The sequence below is a fragment of the Canis lupus genome, chromosome 8, assembly GCF_048164855.1.
Source record: "Canis lupus baileyi chromosome 8, mCanLup2.hap1, whole genome shotgun sequence".
NCBI classification, from domain to species: domain Eukaryota; kingdom Metazoa; phylum Chordata; class Mammalia; order Carnivora; family Canidae; genus Canis; species Canis lupus.
The window spans coordinates 23,085,827-23,101,683 of record NC_132845.1 but is presented as its reverse complement, the minus strand read 5'-3'; the positions used below and the strand labels follow the sequence as shown (position 1 = coordinate 23,101,683).

General features: G+C 45.6%; 1 protein-coding gene and 1 long non-coding RNA gene across 12 annotated transcripts in view; one reads left to right on the top strand and one right to left on the bottom strand.

The window, feature by feature from the left end:
* SLC44A3 (solute carrier family 44 member 3) overlaps positions 1–11,748 on the bottom strand; it is a 112,233-nt gene extending 100,485 nt beyond the window's left edge. For 6 of the 10 annotated variants that reach the window (XR_012035115.1, XM_072834592.1, XM_072834594.1 and 3 more), the window contains exons 1-5: positions 11,437–11,517; positions 10,842–10,949; positions 6,855–6,997; positions 4,571–4,707; positions 3,555–3,648 (exon numbers count right to left, since the gene is read on the bottom strand). Coding sequence is in view for 9 of the 10 variants with exons in the window: in XM_072834592.1 (XP_072690693.1) it covers positions 3,555–3,648; positions 4,571–4,707; positions 6,855–6,997; positions 10,842–10,949; positions 11,437–11,463 (509 nt within the window). In the remaining variant the exon portion in view is untranslated. Of the gene's footprint in view, positions 1–3,554; positions 3,649–4,570; positions 4,708–6,854; positions 6,998–7,673; positions 7,793–10,781; positions 10,950–11,225; positions 11,320–11,436; positions 11,518–11,728 lie in introns of those variants that run through there. The other 4 variants (XM_072834595.1, XM_072834596.1, XM_072834601.1 and 1 more) reach the window with 4 other exon arrangements.
* Positions 10,425–14,745, top strand: LOC140638000 (uncharacterized). 2 transcript variants are annotated; one of them, XR_012035117.1, is made up of 3 exons: positions 10,425–10,878; positions 11,719–11,858; positions 12,361–14,745. It is a non-coding gene; the product is annotated as an uncharacterized lncRNA (long non-coding RNA). The 2 variants fall into 2 exon arrangements; XR_012035116.1 differs by having other exon boundaries at positions 10,427–10,878; positions 11,798–11,858.
* Positions 14,746–15,857: the final 1,112 nt, after the last annotated feature.

The following is a 15,857-nucleotide window of genomic DNA, read 5'->3' as shown; positions in this document are numbered from 1 at the left end:
AATTCTTTACAAATTTTAAAATCAGCTAATCTAGTTACTGAAAAAAAAATTCTGTTTTGTTTGTAATCTTGATAAATTTATAGCTCAATTTAGGGAGAAATGACATCTTTATAATGTTGAGTCATACTGTCAACAACACTGTCTTTCTCTTTTAAGTTTTCCTTGTAGCTCAGGAACATATTAAAGTGTTCTTTTTATGGTTCTTGTACATTTCTTATTAAATTTGTCTCTAGGCACTCAAGTACCCACTTCGTTTTTGTCTGTATTTTTTCTCACTGTGGTAAAAGCTGTCTTTAAAAATGTATTAATGCTGCAGATTTCAGTATATTAATTGTGTTTCCTGCCACATAAGTGAGTTCTCTTGTCATTTATAGTTTTTCAGTTAATTTTCTTACCACCTGTAGAGTGGTAATTTTTACCTCCTTCTCTGCAAGTTTTAAACCTCTAGTTTCTTTTTCTCTTCTATTACAAAATAGTCTTCACATCAGTGAATCTGAATTGTCGCTACAGCAAATGTTTTTTGAGCTTTCAATTAGTATTTCTGAAAAATAGTGGTCAGATATAAACTTAACATCATTTTGTTTTTCCCCAAACACAATTCGCCATAAGACCTTAATTTTGTCAACATTGTTAAGATGATGCTTTTCAGGCATTTTACAACCCTCTGTTGGTAAAGTATGGTCCATCTCAGCCCTGAGGGTGACACAAAGAAGCATGTCAAATGTGGGTCATCCCTGGTGTGTGGTTGACTAGTTGCCCATTGAGCACTTCATTAGTTGGGGCAGGAGATAGGACTTTGGGCCACAGATTGTGGTTTCCTCCCCACTTCTGCTTTTTCTCTCCCCACCAGTGAAGCAGGAAGTAATTCGAAGAGCTGACTGTATATTTAGATGGCGCTGTTGGAATTCATTTGAGCAAACAATGCAGTGACATGCATGGGCACCCGTTAGGGAGGCTAGGACTAAAACTTACTGGATGGAAAAAACTAAGCCTTTTAGATTTTAAATACATCGGGAACTCAAAATACAATATTATGTTGAACCCCAAAGGGAAAAAGATATGCTTGCTTGTTATCTTCTGCAGTATTTTTTCACTACTGTTAAAAGCTCATACCTTGGGACACAAACTTTCTTGATATCCAACCACTGCTCTAAAAGGGTACGTTACACCTCACGTGATCGACAGAGGGAGAACAAACAATTGGTTTAGTCAATAGGGGTATTTAGAAAATGTTCTTTGGCCCTATGGCCACACTTCTCATGATTTCAAGCTTTTACTCTTGGCACTGCTCTTCCATGATAAATATGATGATTTCCACCTTAAAACAAACTCTTGCTTGTGTAGGGAAGGGAAATGGAGCCCTCAAGGCTATTTCTTTCTCCCTCACTCTGTCCAAGAAAGGCCAGTCAACAGGTTTGACTTTCCGTGAAAAAAGTCTGCATTTTGGGGGTGAAAGACCTAGGACAGGCGTGACAGGTAGAAAGATGGGGACCCTAGGACACATGCTACAGGGCTCCCTGCACCCCCATCTTGGTGTGAGCCCAAGGAGGCCATTTGCCAGGCAAAATAAAACCAACGAAGCCTTGACTGTTGATTTTGGATTACAGAAACTAACATGGATACTGTTCAGGTTTGCATGCCAATTCTTCCACAGGCTGCTTGTGTCATCTTAACCTGTCCCTGCATCAGTTCTTTCTACTGCAAAATTGGGATGAAAACAATGCCTAGAGCACAGTGGATTTGTGATGTACAGACAAATGAATATATGTCAAGAGCTTCAAAAAGTACCTGCAAGTACCAAAAGGCTCAATAAATGTTCACCATTATCATCAGCAACATCAAGATATAAGCTTTCCAGGGAATTACAGTGGCCAATCCACTTATAGTAGGAAGAATTTATCTACCTCTGGTTAAGTTACAACCTGAAAAAAATCCATTCTCTTTCAATTCCCTCTGCAGGCACAGTTATGAATTGTGTTCCTTAAAAAAATCCTTCTCAAAAGACAAATACTGTATGACCCCACTTATATGTGGAATCTAAAAGAGTCAATTTCACAGATGCAGAGAGAATGGTGGTGGCCAGGGTCTGGGGGAGGGGGAATAGGAAGATGGTCAAATGGTAGAAGGTTTAAAAAAAACCCTTCTCTTCAAACTGTTAAATAATTTTCCTTTAACTTACTACAACACTATAGTTTATTTATTTTGGATTTAGTTATGTTTCATTGAACTATGTTTAGGATATCTGACAAAACTCAGAATTTAAAAAATAAGATACAATGGGTAAATATACAATGGGTACTCTCCTATGCAAATGACTTCTCTCCTCTTTCAGTTACTTGTCACACAAAGTATTTATTTTAGAAAAGAATGCCAGGAGAATGGTTAACTCTATTTTTCCTCCCTCCTGTGTAACTACAATCTACCCGAGTGTTTTGTTTTAAGCACCTGCTAGATCAGCATTTTTCAAGCTATACTTACAAATGCATTAGCTTATGAAATAAATTACTGTTTTAAAAAAAAGTGAAATAGAGTTGGAACTATTAGTACAAATCAGATGCAGTAAGGAGAAATCTTGTTGTGTGACATTTCTATTTCTGTTTTATACTCCTAAGTAGGTATGAAGGTATACGTACACAGCACTGGGTGGTGATGCAATACAGTTCTTACTGTGGGTCCAACCAAGAAGAGTTTGATAAACACTATATGAGACAGCTGACATAATACCTTATTCTACTTGAATTATCATTACTTCTCAGGGATTTTGCAAAAGTCTCATTCATTGTAAACATATTTACAAACTTTAAAGAATGGTAATACAAAATAAATCCAAGTCCTCCTGCAGAACATCTCAGCATCCTGACAGTGGCAATGATTAGCAGTTGTATTTTCCTGGTTACATTCTCAATGGCTCAAATGTGAGCCACTTCCTATGGCCATACAATTCCTGCTTCATCACTATAGCTTTATTCTACAGATATTTGTGAGGTGCCTCCTATGTGCCAGGTACTACACTAGTTGATAGGAACGATGGACGCTAGAAGGAGTTCACAAGTAGAATCCTTGAGAAGGACATGTTTTCGGTCCTCATTGGGAAGATGTGTGTGGTGGCCACTTGGTTTTGAGTCTGTTTCTTATGGAGATATCTAGAGTTATAAAGACTAACAATGTCTGGTTGTAATAAAAGAACAAAAGTAAACAATTTCTCCTTTGTAATAAATAGTTGGAATAGAAAAAAATACATACCAACTACTTTATAAAACCACTCAATTGGTAATAATTCACATGTTAATTCTGCTAGCTCAAGTGTCATCCTTTTATGACTATATGTATCTTCATTGTTGACTTTTCTCCCTCTGTAGCCTGATTCCTAATCCATTGTCCATTATATATGTTGCAGAGAGTCCCTCCTTGTTTATTCCTGGCCTTTTCTAGACTGTGGGCTCTACCAGATACCTCCTTTGTGCTTCCAACCATACCTGCAGGAGCAACAGATGCACGTCAAATACCCCATGAATTTTGTTGATGGACAAGAAAAAAACATGAAAGCTTTTTACCTTGGAGGAACTGGTAGGCTGGGGCACAATGAGTCTGCATTTGGGTTCTGGGTGTAGTTGATGGAATCCAAACTATAAACACACAGGAAGGACCCTGGAAGAAGACGACACACAAACTGTACCATCTTCCTACATTGTGCTCATTTTTGTAGGGATCCAGTAAGAAAACCATAGTTCTTTTCCCAAACCGGGAAGTAAAAGGAATAAATCACTCAGATTTAGAAAATAGGTCTATCGGTGACCTAAAGTCAAAAAGCATAAGCATACAATTTGAGGTCAAATTAGGTCCCTTTTTTTCTCTCTCTGTCCCCTAAATCTCAATTCAAAACTAAAAGTCATGTGATTGGCACAAAAAAATCATTCGAAGGTCTTTGAAGATGATTTTTTGCATAGGCTTGATATTTTTAACACGGCCTTGCCAATAATTTTTTCAAAATCTGGCACACCATTTCATAGGCAGATAAAATTTGCAGTGGGTTGCCTCGAATTTCTTTTACTTTGCTCTGCTAGTTTACTCCTTATAAGGTAAATTTCAACAGGGGGCTCAGAGCAAGGTACTTCAGTTACACTAATGATTACTGCAATTATCCATGGGCCCCAACATTTTCATGAAAGAACATACTTGTTGGCACTTCAGCCCACAGCCGGCAGCCCTTCTCTAGGACTGGATGTGCCTGTGTGCGCAGAGCTCTCTGACCTCTGTGTGACCCTGCCTTTGGGCCCTAGATGTCAGTCTGCACTAGGCTCTGTATGGAAGACCATTCCCTGGCAGTGAGCAGAGAACAGCTAGGGTTTCAGATAAACTCCAGATAAGTCTGAATGAAAGCGCCCAAGCCCAGGAGAAAACATTTATGGCCTTTTCCATGCAAGAAGAGGTATCCACAAGGAAGGACAATTTCCAGCTTTGCAGAGAAATCAGTGCCTGGGTAAGTTGTCTCATCTAGGTCTGCACCAGTTACCCCACTGTGGTTCCCAGCCTGAGGGGGAAGAGCGAGGCCCCGTCCCTCGGTGCCTACCATTGTTGTCTGCAAAGAGCTGGACCTCTTCCAGGGTATCAAGCTGCTCTTCAGGACAGCTGGACACACAGAGGATGGTGGAACTGAGCCTCACATCCTTGACTTCCAGGTTGCAGGCATTCATAAAGAACACGTGTCTAGGAAACCAATGAAACACAAGAGTATCTTAGAGCATTTCCTCTCATTAGGTTTAATTATGGGCCTTAAAAAAATCCACGTTATCGAATGTGGGAATAATTAAGGCAAACTCTTATAACCAAATGCCTCAGCATAATTTACCATGTATTATGCCTACTGGGGGTTATCTATGGAGATGGTGCAGTGTAGGAACCTTGCTCAGATCTCATAAAATGTCTCTTTTTCCAGATTCGGCACTTCCTAGGAGAGAACACTAAGCAGTGATCTGAGGAAATCACTGAGGAAGAGAAGGGATTGATTCAACCTCCAGGGAATGCTAGCGCAGGCCAGTGCATAAACTACTCAATGAAGTCCATGGAAGACATCTCTGCACCTAAGTGTTCAGCTCTACTTCAGACAAGAGTTGAACTCAGGGAAGTGAGAAGTGGAAAGCTGGGGAGCTGAGGCAGGGAATTAATAGCCTGCCCCTCCCCCTGCTTCTCAGGTTGAGAGCCAGGAAACTCTGGAGACTTTCTCACTCTAGCTGTTCTGCCATTGGCTAGATGGGTGGGAGAACAAAGCTGTTGTTGCCATTAATGGGGTCATGAGCCAGGCAAGCAGTGGGGGCTCCCAGACCATGCCCAACACCTCTCCAGGCTTCTAAGATTAGGGGAACCCAGAAGAGCCCTGGAGGCTGCCAGGTAGGCAGTCCTCTAGGGGAGGGACCTGGAGAGGGGGTGCTAGGAGGAGGCTGGGAGAGATGGAGGTGGTGTAATAGGAGATGGGACAACAGCTCTCTTCAACATATGATAAATTCACACTATTTAATTTCTTAAAATTATGGTAAAATATTTATAACATTCTTACCACCTTAACCATTTTAGGTGTAGAGTGCAGTGGCATTAAGTATATTCCCACTGCTGTGGGACCATCACTACCACCCACCCACAGAGCTCTTTTCACCTTGCAAAACCCAAACTCTATACCTATAAGCAACAACTGCCCTGCCCCTGGCTACCACCATTCCGCTGTCTTTGTGAATATGACTACTCTAGGTATAGAGAGTGAAATCATAAAATATTTTTCTTCCTTGAGACTGGCTTATATCACTTAGTATAATATCCTTAAGATTGACTCATGCTGGAGCCTGTGTCAGAATGTCCTTCCTTTTTAAGGCTGAATAAGTTCCCGCTATTTATATATACAACATCATGTCTACCCATCCATCTGCTGATGGGACACCTGGTTGCTTCTACCTGTTGGTTACTGAGAATAAAATATATACTTTACAATCCCAAAAGAACAACCATTTCTTCGCATGCATGGCTACATTTGGGCAGCCTCTCTTCTTCCTTCTGTCTTCTTTATATGTGACCCCCAAGTGCAGGAGGAAATGCCTCCAGGCTGTCCATGTCCAGCAAGGCAAAGCCCCTCTCCTCAGGAATGACATTCAGGGGTAGAAAAGGCCTGGTCTGAGATTTGTATTTGGTGACTTCAAATTCATATTCAGGACCTGTTTAGATCCACATGTTTTCTCTCCTAGGGTGTGTTTGTAATCATCAAGTCTCAAAAATTATTAAAAGGCAGTCACCACCTTAGATAAATCATGGCCAAGGATCTCTCACCCCTCAGGAGATTTCCATCTCTTCTTTCCCCTTTCTGTTTCCATGTTGGAGTTGTAGGGGGTGGTGACACCACAGGGCCATATAGTTGAGAGTGTAGACTGGGGATGGAGTGGGACACAGGTCCCCAGAAATCCCAGTTGGGATTCAGGCATTTCCACATAGATAAAGTACTGTGGGTGGGTGTGCAATCGGTAACATACAATTGACAACATGATCCGGATACAGTATAGAGAACGATAGTAGCGACTAACATATATTAAGCCTTAGTTCATGTAGCCTCTCAGTGGATCCTTAAACCAACCTTGTGAGGTGGGTATCATAACCAGTTGAAAAGATGAAAACTTGACTTAGAGAGGTTAATATGCTGCCCATCCTCATACAGCTGAAAAGTAGCACAGGCCACCCCACACGTGCCTCCCTCTTTATGAAATGGGCTGATAGTTTTAAACGGAAAAACAGTTCCTAGGCTCAAAATGGCTAATTTATACAGTTCTGAAATACAGCATAGCCCCCCTAGATTGGGGACTTACTTGAACACTTACTTTTTGAGGGTCATGTCCTGCCCCGAAAGAGGGGCCCCTTCTACTGGGGAGTTCTTCTTGCCACACACGTTCCCAAAGCTGTCGTAGCCAAAGAGAAGTCTTGCCGTGGCTCCCGCTGCCACCGAGTAGCCGGTGATGAACATCTGGCAAAACCCAAGTGGCACATGAGGGCCTGGCCAGCGGGCTGAAGACATGGGCCCCGCATCCCTGGAGAGGTTGATGTAAAGCCGAGCCAGGTAGAAAGCAAATCTCCCCAGCATCATGGTATTGCTCTCCTTCGGCGACAATGCCAGTAAGTCCCATCAGGCAGGATGCTGTTACCTTCATACTTGTTTTAATGGGTTAGGTAGCAGCATCATTCTAACGGGTTGACCAGATTTCTGGCCATGTTCTTACCTCCACGTACTTCTTACCCTCTTTCTCAAGAGTGCCATTGTTTTCTTCTGGGCCTAACTTCACCAGGGCAACTCAAATCCCCCCACCCCAACCTCCACCCCCACGCCCCCACTCCCCCTCACCCCACTCCCACCCACCCCCTAAGGTCTTGCTTTATCTAAGGGCACCAGGGTTATGCTACTTCTTTCCCTGAGTTTCCTTCCTTCCCTCCTTCCCTCCCTCCCTCTGTCCCTTTCTCCTCCTCCCCCTCCCCTTCTTCCTCTTTCCTTTTTGTCTTATATTTAGGGGACTTGGACCCTCAGAGGCAGAGGTAACACAGTCGATGTGAACCGAAATACTGCTCGTAACAAGTGAGAAAACAGTATTTGGGGGTAAGGGCTTCAGATGCACAAATAAAGAAACTGGAATTCTGGACAATAATACCTTGCCACTTGTAGTCACCTTTATCCAATTTCATCATGAATATGGAATTGTTGAAATTTCAGCTCAGATGACCGTTGCACTATATGTGCTAATGGGCCATCCCCTGGGACTGCACCTTCCTGCAACGCAAGTTTCCCAGCTTACAACACATAGCATTTAATGATTAGTACCGACAGGATCATTCCAGGAGTGAGGATAGGGAACACCACTCAGTAAAATATAGTAATGACACCCCATGTTCCAAAGGCACGTTGTCCCAAAGTCAATATGTTGCAGATATTCCTCATTCACTACTAATTTAGGAATCAAAATAACAGTCTTGAAATGCCCGGTGTGTACCAGAGACTGTTACTATGGGTAAAAATGAACTAGACCCAGGGCTTGCCTTCAAGGAACTCAGCCCAGAAGATGGGCAGGCTCTCTATCCCTGTCCCTCCCCAGCACCTCCTCAGGCTTATGGTCAGATTTTAGGATGAGAGTGTCACCTTTGCTGGTGGGCAGTTCACTCACCCTGTACTGCGGGGTGGGTGGCTGCGCACCCACATGGCTGGCAGGCCGCTGACCTGCCCTCTCAGCTTGTCATGTGGGAAGATCCTGCCTGAGTCTGGACTTGGAGGGAAGGGATCCTGTGCTGCCGCCCCGCTCACCAGAGAGCTAATAATGAAGGGGCATTTTCTGTTTATCAGCATTCTTTATGTTACTATCTCCTTTGGGAAGCTTGTGGGAGGAGTGGAAGTTTTAGGGCAGGAGCGGTTTCGTTCACACTGAGTCCCTGCCGTACTACTACTACCTGAAACTATCAAACTCTGTTCTGATTTCATACACACAATTAGAATTCCATATGATGGGTGACACATGAGTGGATACCAGGTATGGTGAGGCTACCAAGGAGGTCACTATCAACTGTGCCAGGGAAGATCCAGAAAAGTCTTACAAAGGAACAAGAGATGGCAGGTAGGGAAGGATACTGCAGAGGTAAGTAGAGCCAGACATGGTCCAGAAGTTGAGAGATTCTGTTCTGCGTATCTTAGGCAGATATAAACAAAGGCTAGCACCCTTTGTCTTTGCAGTAGCCTGCACTTGCCCATAATTCTGGCCCCTCACCCTAAACCCTAAACCTCCTTTGTCCAACACTAAGTCAGGGCAGCACCATCAATAACCGCATCTAGCATGTGCCTGGTTACAGGTCAGGATGTCAGAAGACCAGGAAGCTGAGCAGCAGAGGCAGAAAATACTCCCTGAAGTATCTGTGGTTAAAAAATGTTGCAGAAGATAGGAAAAGCCAGTCAGCTTGAAGGACTCTCGCTACTCAAATGCAATACAGTAAAGAGAAGGCGGGCACTGAAGCCTTCAAAATTATTCTGCAATGACATGTAATTTGAAAGCAGCTTCCAATGTCCACAATAGCCAAACTGTGGAAGGAGCCTTTGGTGTCCATCGAAAGATGAATGGATAAAGAAGATGTGGTCTATGTATACAATGGAATATTCCTCAGCCATTAGAAACGACAAATACCCACCATTGCTTCGACGTGGATGGAACTGGAGGGTATTATGCCGAGTGAAATAAGACAATCAGAGAAGGACAAACATTATATGGTCTCATTTATTTGGGGAATATAAAAAATAGTGAAAGGGAATAAAGGGAGAAGGAGGAAAATGAGTGGGAAATATCAGAAAGGGAGACAGAACATGAAAGATTCCTACTCTGAGAAACGAACTAGGGGTGGTGGAAGGGGAGCTGGGTCGGGGGTGGGGGTGACTGGGTGACGGGCACTGAGGTGGGCACTTGACGGGCTGAGCACTGGGTGTTATTCTGTATGTTGGCAAATTGAACACCAATAAAAAATAAATTTATAAAAAAGAAAGAAAGCAGCTTCCAGCTGTGTGCCATCTCTCAGATGGTTCATAATTCTTCAGACTGTGATGGGCCATCAACAAATCTCCCCACCCCCCCCACCCCTCACCCCCGTGGCTGTCGGGCTGAGGGTTTGGTCGTGATGTACTAGGTCTGAAGCCTGGAAGGGCCAGGGGAGATCCCTGAAGAACATGAACAGCCTGAGGTCCACGCTGCCCGTTGCCTGCAGGCCCGCTGCTCCCTGCATTTGCACAACAGGAGGCCGGGAGAGCAACAGCAGCCACCTGTGGGCAGTTAGGGAGGAGGTGGTGAAGGTACACACTCTCTCTCTCAGAGGACCAGGGAATGACAATGCACAACATTCAGTTCACCTTTAAGACCCAACCTTCCCCCGTACCTGTAACCATGTCTGTCATGAGAAACCAGTAGGTAAAGTGAACAAGTGAATTCAGGCCTTTCGAAAGAAAGAGGGACTTGGAAAGAGGAACAAACATGGTGTTTTAGAGTCTATTTAAATTGAAATCTTTGCAACAAAGCTAATTACTATGAGGCAGCTCTTATGCTGCTTTATAAATTAATCATTAACCTTGCAGCAAATAGCATGCCTCAATCTAGACCGGATGACTGCAGGAATCTGATCTTTAAAGAAGCTGAGTGGGGCTCCTTTTGCTGTTACCTACAGCTCTAAAATAAGTATCAAAGTGTCAAGATTTAGCTGCCAAGAGACTAAAGGGACGGGACTAAAATGACACAGCCTGATGAGGTCTACCAGCAATCCCGCACAGCTGGAAACTAGAATGGGGAAAAAATCATTACCTAACTCGAGAGTTTACACCCAAGGCAGGTTTCCTTGTCAGCTGCTACATACAGCCGCCGACAGTGTGTATGTTATGTGTTCAGCTAAAGGGAGAGCAGTTTATTTCTAGGCTCACTCTAGATTTTCCTGTATTAGAAGAACAGCAAACAGTTGACAAATATTTTGTTTGGGGGCTGAGATGGCCAGCGAACTTGCAGGCAGTGAGCCCAGATGACCACACAATCCTGCCACGGGGTTCCCACTTCCTCCTGGAGGCCGCCCTAGAACGGGGCCTGCAGCAATGGGCAGCCCCTCCAGTTTAGCCACGTCCCCTGGGAGGCACAACCCAGGACCGAGGTTTGCTCCGGAGGATCGGCTGGCGCGTCTCGCGGTAGCACAGCCCGGGGCCCCTGCACCACCTGCAGCCCGGGCCTCCCCACGATCGCGAGTCCCACCTGGGCACAGTCACTTCGGGACCCACGCAGGCTCTCTTCCTCCTAGGCACCCACACTCACCAGACCAGTCCAGAAGAGGAAGAACAGGAACAGCCAGGTCGTATCCGTGCACTTCCTATAGAGCTGAGGTCTCCACTCCCTTGGCCGGGGGGTTCTCTCTGCAGAAGCCTTCCAGACCAAAAAAAAAAAAAAAAGGGGGGGGGAGTGGGGTGAGGTGGGGGACGTGGGGAGTTGAGGAAAGAGGATAAATAATCATATGGGTCCCAACCCGAATCCAAACATACTGAAGGCTGCTCAAAGTAACTTTTCTTTTTCCATTTATTTATGTATTTATTAATTGTTTTTTTGAGCGTGGCTCCCCGAAGCTTTCCACGGAGCCTCTGAAGCCCCTGCTCCGTGCGCAGCGGCCCGGGGGGGGGGGGGGTCCCCGCGCGCAGTCCTCACCTGGAGGTGCACCTGCGCGGCGCAGCCAGCCTCCGCCCCGGCACCAGGTGGGGTCCCCGCTCCCCTCCCCCCCTCCAGGTGCGCCCCGGGACTCGGGGGCGCCGGGGCGGGGGCTTTAGCCGCGGGCGGGGGAAGGCGGCGGCGTGCCAGGAGGTCGCCCGAAGCGTCCCCCCGGGCCCCCGGGTCCCCCCCACCCCCGGCGGTGGCTCACCGGGGCCGGGGCTCCGGGGCGCTGCATCCTGCGCTGGGCCGGGCGGGGACTGGCGCGGACGCGGGCCCCGCGGGGGGAGCCGGGCCGGGAAGGGGCGCAGCGCCGCCTCGCGGAGCCGCCGACCGTCGCTGCCCCGCGGGCGCGGCCCTGGCCCCGACCGCCCGCGCCGGGGAGGCCCGGGTCCCCCCCCCCGCCCCCCAAGCGCAGCCCGACCCCGTGAACCAGCCCCCCTGCGGCCCGCGCGGCGCACGGTCACCGCCAGCCCCCCCCTCCCCCCCGCAGTGCCGCTGACCTGCAGCCGCGGGCAGGTAGCGCTCGACCCCGGGCCGCAACAAGGCTGAAGGCATTGCTCTCCGCGCAGCCATGAGGGAAACTGAGGCACGGGGCAGCCGTGATGGGACACGCCCCATGAGACACAGCCAGTAAGCTGTAGAGCTCGGAGTTGAACCCAGGCCCTTTCAAAGTGGTTCCTTGCCAACGCGGCGGTGGGGGGCGGGGGGGGGGGCTGGAGCAGCATGGGTCAGGAAAGATGGCATGAAACCAAGGAGAAATATCAGAGCATGAACGATATGATTGGAATGAATGTTCATTGGCGCTATTTACTAACAACGTGGGATGAAGGTAGTAGAATAGGTACAGCTGAAGAGGAATTGGTGATGGGAAGAGCAGTTTCAGCAACTCTCCAGAGGCAGCAGGAAAAGGTTGGAAAAAAAAAGGAAATAAGGCAGCTTATTTTAAATTTCCTAATTAATAACAAGGATAGAGCTAGGACAGAAAAGCAGTGATATAAAGATGGAGAGGGGGAAATATTTGAAGACCTAATGGCGATAAATTTCAAGGCTGAAAGAAGTAAATAAGCCTTTATTACTTGGACAGATCTCATGGCAAATAAATATCTCCAAATATCTTTTTCGTTTGTTTTAGGAATTTCCTAAAAATCCATTTATTGGAGCAATGGACCGACCAGCTACCCAACTAGTTCTCATCAGGATAACAGTTCCTACTCTGACCCACGAATCATCAACTCACTTATCACATGACTGTGGCCTTCAAGACTCACTTGGAACCCTCCCCTTGCCTGTCCAGCAATCCTCAACTATTGCATAACCAAGTTGCCCAAGCTAATTAGCCTGTCTACATTAAAGGATGCAGGGTCTATGGTAGACCCTGAGAAATCTATAAATATCTCACCTTGAAACACATCAAACATGCTTCTATTAATAAATTTATGATAGTACAAATAAATAATAAATGATAAAGCCTCATTGATTGCCTTTAGAAGTGTCTAGGGGTCAGACTCATTATTTTTGAAAACTGGTTAAGGAAAGGAAAAGAAGCACATATCCCGCCTCTCCTATATGAACTATACTTTAGGGTAATCACATAACTAATAAAGAACATTTCTCTTCATAGAAATATTCTGGCTTATATAAGTGCAGAAGGAATTATAGAATTTAGGATATCATAGTCTGCCAAACATGACAACAAAGGGACAATCAGACATCAGTCTTCCATCCATGGAGTGCACATTGCCACTTGTAAGGTACTCAACCCGCAAAGTCTGCACGAATCTACCAATTTATAAGAAATAGAGGAAACAGGGTAGCCCCGGTGGCTCAGCAGTTTAGCGCCGCCTACAGCTCAGGGCATGATCCTGGAGACCCAGGATCGAGTTCCGCATCAGGCTCCCTTCAAGGAACCTGCTTCTCCCTCTGCCTGTGTCTCTGCCTCTCTCTCTGTCTCCTCTCTGTGTATTCTCATGAATAAATAAACAAAATCTTAAAAAAAAAAAAAGAAATACAGGAAACAGAGGAACAAGTCAAATGATACCACATGGATTCCATCAGCAAAACCAAGATTGGGAGAGTCCCAGACACATGACCTAGTTTTAACATCATCCACAACAGTAGCAGCAGCAAAGGTTATATGGGAAAAAAAGACAGAGGAGAAACCTATAAATTAAAAGAGACTTGGGAGGTATTTTAACACATAACAGAAGACATTGGTTAGCTCCAGATTAAACCAACTGGAAAAAATAAAAGGAAAGACCTTTTAGAGGACTGATTGGATATTTGATAATTTGAAGTAGTTTATATTAAGGAATTTGAGGGTCTGATATCATTAGTGTCAAATTTAAGGAGAGTCATTATCATTTAGATTTGCATACTGAAACTTCTACAAAATAGCCAGCTGTCTGGGATTGCTTCACAAAATCCAGGGCAATCATTTTCTTACACCATACACAAAAATAGACTCAAAATGGATGAAAGACCTAATGTGAGACTGGAGTCCATCAGAATCCTAGAGAAGACCATAGGCATCAACCTCTTTGACCTTGGATACAGCAACTTTTTGTTAGACACGTCTCCAAAGGCAAAGGAAACAAAGGCAAAAACGAACTATTGGGATTTCATGAAGATAAAAAGCTTCTGCATAGTAAGGGAAGTGGTTGACAAAACCAAAAGACAACCTACAGGATGATAGAAGATATTTGCAAATGTCTTATCAGATGAAGGGCTAGTATCCAAGATCTATAAAGAACTTAACCAACTCAACACCCAAAGAAAAAATAATCCAGTTAAGAAATGGGCAGAAGAAATGAACAGACATTTCTCTAAAGAAGACAAACAAATGGCCAACAGACACATGAAAAAATGCTCAACATGACTCGGCATTAGGAAAATACAAATCAAAACTACAATGGGATACTCCTCACACCAGTCAGAATGTCTAAAATGAACAAGTCAGGAAACAGATGTTGATGAGGATGCGGAGCAATGGGACCCTCATACACTGTTGGTGGGAATGCAAGCTGGTGCAGCCACTCTGGAAAATAGTATGGAGGTTCCTCAAAAAGTTGAAAATAGAGCTTCCCTATGACCCAGCAATTGCACTACTCGGTATCTACCCCAAAGATAGAAATGTAGTGATCCGAAGGGGCACCTGCACCCTAATGTTTATAGCAGCAATGTCCACACTAGCTAAACTATGGAAAGAGCCCAGATGTCCATTGATGGATGGATGAATGGATGAAGAAGACGTGGCATATGCATACAATGGAATATTACTCAGCCATCAGAGAAACCCGGAATCTTGTCATTTGCAATGACGTGGATGGAACTAGAGGATATTACGCTAAGTGAAATAAGTCAATCACAGAAAGACAATTGTCATATGATCTCACTCATATGTGGGATTTAAACAAAACAGAGGATCATAGGGGAAGAGAGGAAAAAATAGAACAAGACAAAATCCGGGAGGAGACAAACCATAATAGACTCTTAATCGTAGGAAACAAACTGAGGGTTGCCATAGGGGAGAGGGTGGGGGGATGGGGTAACTGGGTGATGGGCATTGAGGAGGGCACGTGATGTGATGAGCACTGGGTGTTAGATAAGACTGGTGAATCACTGACCTCTGCCTCTGGAACTAATAATACACTGTATGTTAATTAATTGAATTTAAATTTAAAAATATTTTTAAAAATCCAGGGCAAAGGGCAATGGGTAGAGGTGTGGGGGGAAACAAGATTGACCATCAACTGATAATTGCTGAAGTATACATGGTGGTTCATTAAATTATTTTCTCTACTTGTGTGTGTTTAAAGCATTACACACAATCTCACACCCAGAGAGTCCACCGTGACACCTGCGGCCTCCGGCGCCTCCCGGGAGCCTCTGACGCTGACTGTATGCAGGCCCTGGTGTTGAGCATACTCGCCTGTTCTTCTTCACTCCCTACCCCTCAACCGGAGCGCTCAGCCTGACCTTGTGCCTTTATTCAAGACCCAGCCCCCTGCTTGGCTTCGGGATGGCAGCTCTGTCTGCAGCTCTGTGGGCCTCGCCAGGGTGCCACGCTCTCACAGTTTTGGTCCCCCTCGATGTCTCTGCAACCCCCTCTGGGTCGCAGGTGCTCCTCTAGACCTGTACCTGCGCCTCTGTACAGGAGTCGAAGATCCTCCCTTCTTCATGCCGCCTCTACCCCTAAGTCCCTCGTGGTTCCCACGCCTGTCCGTCCTGTGCTCATATCTGTACCTCTTCAAAGGCTTCGGCACTTCCTTAACTTCTAGCTGCTTTCTGCAGTGCTGGGCTTGCGCTCCTGTCGCCATCTGGCCAGATGGAGATGCAACTAGAGCCGCTCGGGTTGGGGCGCCTGGATGGCTTAGCAGTTGAGCGTCTGCCTTTGGTTCAGGTCATGATCCTGGGGTCCTGGGATCGAGTCCTGCATCAGGGTCCCCACAGGAGCCTGCTTCTCCCTCTGCCTATGTCTCTGCCTCTTTCTCTGTGTCTCTCATTAATAAATTTAAAAAAAATTATTTTTAGAACCACTCTGCCCACTTTGTTTCCAAGTGTGTGACCACTATACCCTTTTGGGTTAGGTCTCTTAGGTGCAGGCTCAAGCTTGAGCTCAGCTGTGCATCT